General features: G+C 42.9%; 2 protein-coding genes across 2 annotated transcripts; one reads left to right on the top strand and one right to left on the bottom strand.

The window, feature by feature from the left end:
• Positions 1-290: 290 nt before the first annotated feature.
• Positions 291-542, bottom strand: EMH_0096010 (uncharacterized protein; the record flags this gene model as incomplete). Its single annotated transcript, XM_013495004.1, has 1 exon — positions 291-542. One exon carries the CDS (start codon positions 540-542, stop codon positions 291-293), a length of 252 nt encoding a protein of 83 aa, XP_013350458.1.
• Positions 543-2,314: 1,772 nt separating this feature from the next.
• On the top strand, positions 2,315-2,545 carry EMH_0095900 (uncharacterized protein; the record flags this gene model as incomplete). Its single annotated transcript, XM_013495003.1, has 1 exon — positions 2,315-2,545. One exon carries the CDS (start codon positions 2,315-2,317, stop codon positions 2,543-2,545), a length of 231 nt encoding a protein of 76 aa, XP_013350457.1.
• Between the last annotated feature and the right edge of the window lie 1,286 nt (positions 2,546-3,831).

Raw genomic sequence — 3,831 nt, 5'->3', positions numbered from 1 at the left:
ATATATATATATATATATATATATATATATATATATATATAGTAAAAATATAAATAAATGTATACATTAAAAAATTAATTTTTTTAATGGGTTTCAGGCACAGATAATTTCAGCTGTATGTACAAATGCGTCAATACTGGAGCCAACCGAATTCAGCAATTTAATTAATTTTTTCATTTTTATTTTTTTTGCTATTTCTCGCGTTTGTCTGTATCCCGCGCCGTATGCGGGGTCATCGTCTTTCTCCATTTCAGCTAATCTTCTATTTATTATTTTTAATTCATATTCTGTTAAATACAGCTCGTACTCGTATGCATATGATGGTTTGCTTTCTTCTTCTCGCACTTCTTCTTCTTCTTCGTCTGTTGCTGCTGCTGTTGCTGCTGCTGCTGTTGCTGCTGTTGCTGCTGCTGTTGCTGCTGCTGTTGCTGCTGCTGTTGCTGCTGCTGTTGCTGCTGCTGTTGCTGCTGCTGTTGCTGCTGCTGTTTTTTCTGGTGTATGTAGACCTCCTTTTGTGTTCTGTGTTTGGTTTGTGTTTGCATCGATAGAACGAACAGAAGTGGGAGAATTTGCATTTGCAGTAGTGTGCAATATTTGGGGTGTATGCGCAGACAGCTGAGAAACCTGACCGTTAGTGTTTTCTGTTGCGAGATATTTATTATAATTTTTTTCTGTTTCCTGTTTATATTTGTTGGTTTTTTCTTGTATTAGTCTGCGCACCGCCTGCAGCAGCGTTTCTGTTTCTCTTAGCCCGCCAACTTCTTTGATTGTGGGTGTAGTTTTTGGTTGTATTCCTCTGTATCTAAGAAGTTGAATTATATTATTTCTTTTTTTTTGTAGTGTTTCTACTCTGAGTTGCAGCGCACAGGCGAGCACGCAGTTGCAGAGCCCCTCTTCTGCGGCTAAGTCGACGCGAAAGCCCTCAATGCCGTCAGCTGTAAGCCATATAAATGCGTGCAGCAGCTCGTGAATTAAGTGACCGCAGACGAGAGCTGCGGGTACACCGCGAGAAAGCAGAATGCGCTGTACGACGTGGTAGGTGTACGTACACCTGGGCTCTTGAGTTTCAGTTTTCGCTGAATTTTCTTCGTCACTTTTGTTTTTCTTCTCTTCGCTGTTGGGGTTTTCTTCTGTTCTCTTTGTATGGCTTTTAGATTCACTTTCTCTTTCTCTCGTTTCTTCTCTCTTCTTCTTTTCTTCTGCGTAGTATGTTGCGGGAAACGTCAGTGCTCTTGTCTCGCACCGGCCGTATACGTTTGAGTTTCCGCGGCCTCTCGCGAGCTGCAAATGCCAAACAGTTGAAACATCGAACGGCAGCTGCTGCACTTCTTCTCTGCTGTTGCTGCGCATGCAGCACCAGCTTCCTTCTCTCCCTTCTCCCTCCTGCTGCTGCTGCTGTTGCTGCTGCAGGCGAGCTGCATTGGCTGCAACTGTTTCTGTGGTGAGGCTGATGGTGCAAGCACCTTGCTGGGGGTCTTCTGCTGCTTTCCTCAGTATTTCTAAGCACGAGCGAACTTCTGGCTGTTCATGTGGCCGCACGAGTCGCCGATTGAATTTAATAGAAAACAAAACACGCAGCAGATAGCGACATTTATGTATGAGCGGCTGCAACCCCTCTTCGTCTATAATTGGGTTTATTAGGCGGCACTGGCCGCATAGGTTTAAACCCCCATAGTTTAGCAAAGGAGCAGAACACTGCAGTTTATTATATTCAGAAATATATAAAAAAGAAACGGCTTTCTTGCAGCATGAGTTGCACTGAGGCAGCCGTCTGCATGCATCACAAAACAAAACTTTTGGCCAAGTTGAAATGTAGTTTTTCGTGCGACGCAGTATTGTGTTGCAGTACGTACACCTGAACAAAACAACACCGTCAGAAAGCTTCGCTTCTTTTGGGTTCTCCACTTCACCCCAACCCATTAAACAAGGCTCACGCTCCTGCAGGCTGCACTCAAAGTCAAGCGAAACCGCATCCTTTGCTGCTGCTGCTGCTGCTGCTGCTGCTGCTGCTGCTGCTGTTGCTGGTGGTGGTTTAGCTGCTGGTTTGGGTGCAGGAGCAACAGCAGCTGCTGCAGGAGCAGCAGGTTTAGGTGGAGCGAGTACAACAGAAGGCTGTGGAGGGGGATGATGATAAACAGCAGCAGCTGCTGCTGCTTTTGTTGCTGCTGCTGCTGCTGCAGCAGGTGTGTATGTAGGGCGCCGCGGGTAGTGTTCAGGGAGGAGGTATTGCTGTATTTCTTCTTTATGCGGCAACCGAGGCTCCGAGGTTGTTCTCTGCAGCGGCTGTTCTGCTGCTTGCTGGGGTGTCCATGCAATGAAAGAGGATCCCTGTCGCGAGGGCGGAACGAAAGTAAAGGATTGCTGCCGCGAGGGAGAAGGAGAAGAAGAAGAAGAAGGGGGAGAAGCAGCAGAAAAAGATGAAAGAGATGCAACAGAGCTCGTGCGTGATGACCCCCAAGATGACGGCGGCGGCGACGCAGGCAGAGAGCTGCAGCCTGCATTGTACGAGAAAGCAGAACGAGGGGGGCCGGGGCGGGGGGCGTGAACCCCCCCTCTATAAACTTGTTTATTGGGGTTTTGTAAACTCGCGAGAAACATCTGCTCCGACAAAGAGGGGCCGCATGGCCGATGAGGCGATGCAGAAACTGCGGAAACTGAAACGCCTCTATCGCCAGGCGCAGCTGCCGCAGCTTGGCGGTGGTGATCAGAGGAATTCGATTGACCCATTTTGTTGAAAAAACTAAAAATAATTTAAATTAAATAAATAAAATACTGAAATTCAATGAAAATGGCTTTATTTGATAGTTTTAGAGCGGTTGCTTCTAGCTGCACACCATACATATGCAGGTCGATTGTTAGTACCGCTCCCGCAGCAGCAGAGAAACAACCAAGGAACGGGGGGTTTTTTGTGCTAAACTCTGAAAATTATTTGTTTAATTAATATTTTAATTGTATTTTATTTTTAAATTCAGAAATGTAGAGAAGTTTTTCTCTATTTCTTCCGCGGGATGCTGCAGGCGTCACACACTGCAGGGAACGGACAATGGCAGCCGCGGTCGCGCGCCTCAGCGACGATGAGTGGTTAGCAGCTGAAATGCAGAAATTGTGAAAAAAATATTTATAAATCTGAGTTTATTTCTTTAATAAACTGTTGTTTTATTCATTAAAAACTTTAAAAGTATTTTATAAACATAGAGAGCACCCTCAGCCGCCGATTGCTCTCCGTGGAGGCGAGAAGGACCAGACCAGCGAAGCAGACTCAGCGGTGAAAAAATTAATAAAAAGAGTTTTATTAAAAATATTAACAATATTAATATTATTAATAAACAAAACCGAAATTATATTCAATTCAATTCAAATCCTACGCTGCAGCTAAACTCATGCTGGCGTTATTTTTCTTAGAGTTGGGTTTCACCCAGCTGCAAATTATGTAATTTCTGCTGCGGAGAAATTCAGAAATAAATTAATTCAAATAAATAAATTCAAGTGGCCAGGTGTTCTCAAGGGGAGGAGAAGAGATAAAAGAAAACGCACATCTATGAATATCAGTAGCAACAAACCATGTTATGTTGAGACGAAGACTACCGGTAATAATCCATACACAGCACACAATATATATATATATATATATATATATATATATATATATATATATATATATATATATATATATATATATATGCTCGTGCATGTGTGTATACCGATGTGTAACAAATTAGTTTATAATATAAACAAATTTGCGTTTATAATGTAAACTAATTTGTGTTTATGATATAAACAAATTTATGTTTATTATATAAACGCATTCACTTTCATAAAACAAACAAATTG

The sequence above is a fragment of the Eimeria mitis genome, genomic scaffold (assembly GCF_000499745.2).
Source record: "Eimeria mitis Houghton genomic scaffold, Emh_scaff138, whole genome shotgun sequence".
Lineage (NCBI taxonomy): Eukaryota > Apicomplexa > Conoidasida > Eucoccidiorida > Eimeriidae > Eimeria > Eimeria mitis.
Note: the sequence above shows the minus strand (reverse complement) of the source record. Positions and strands in the feature narration are given on the sequence as shown.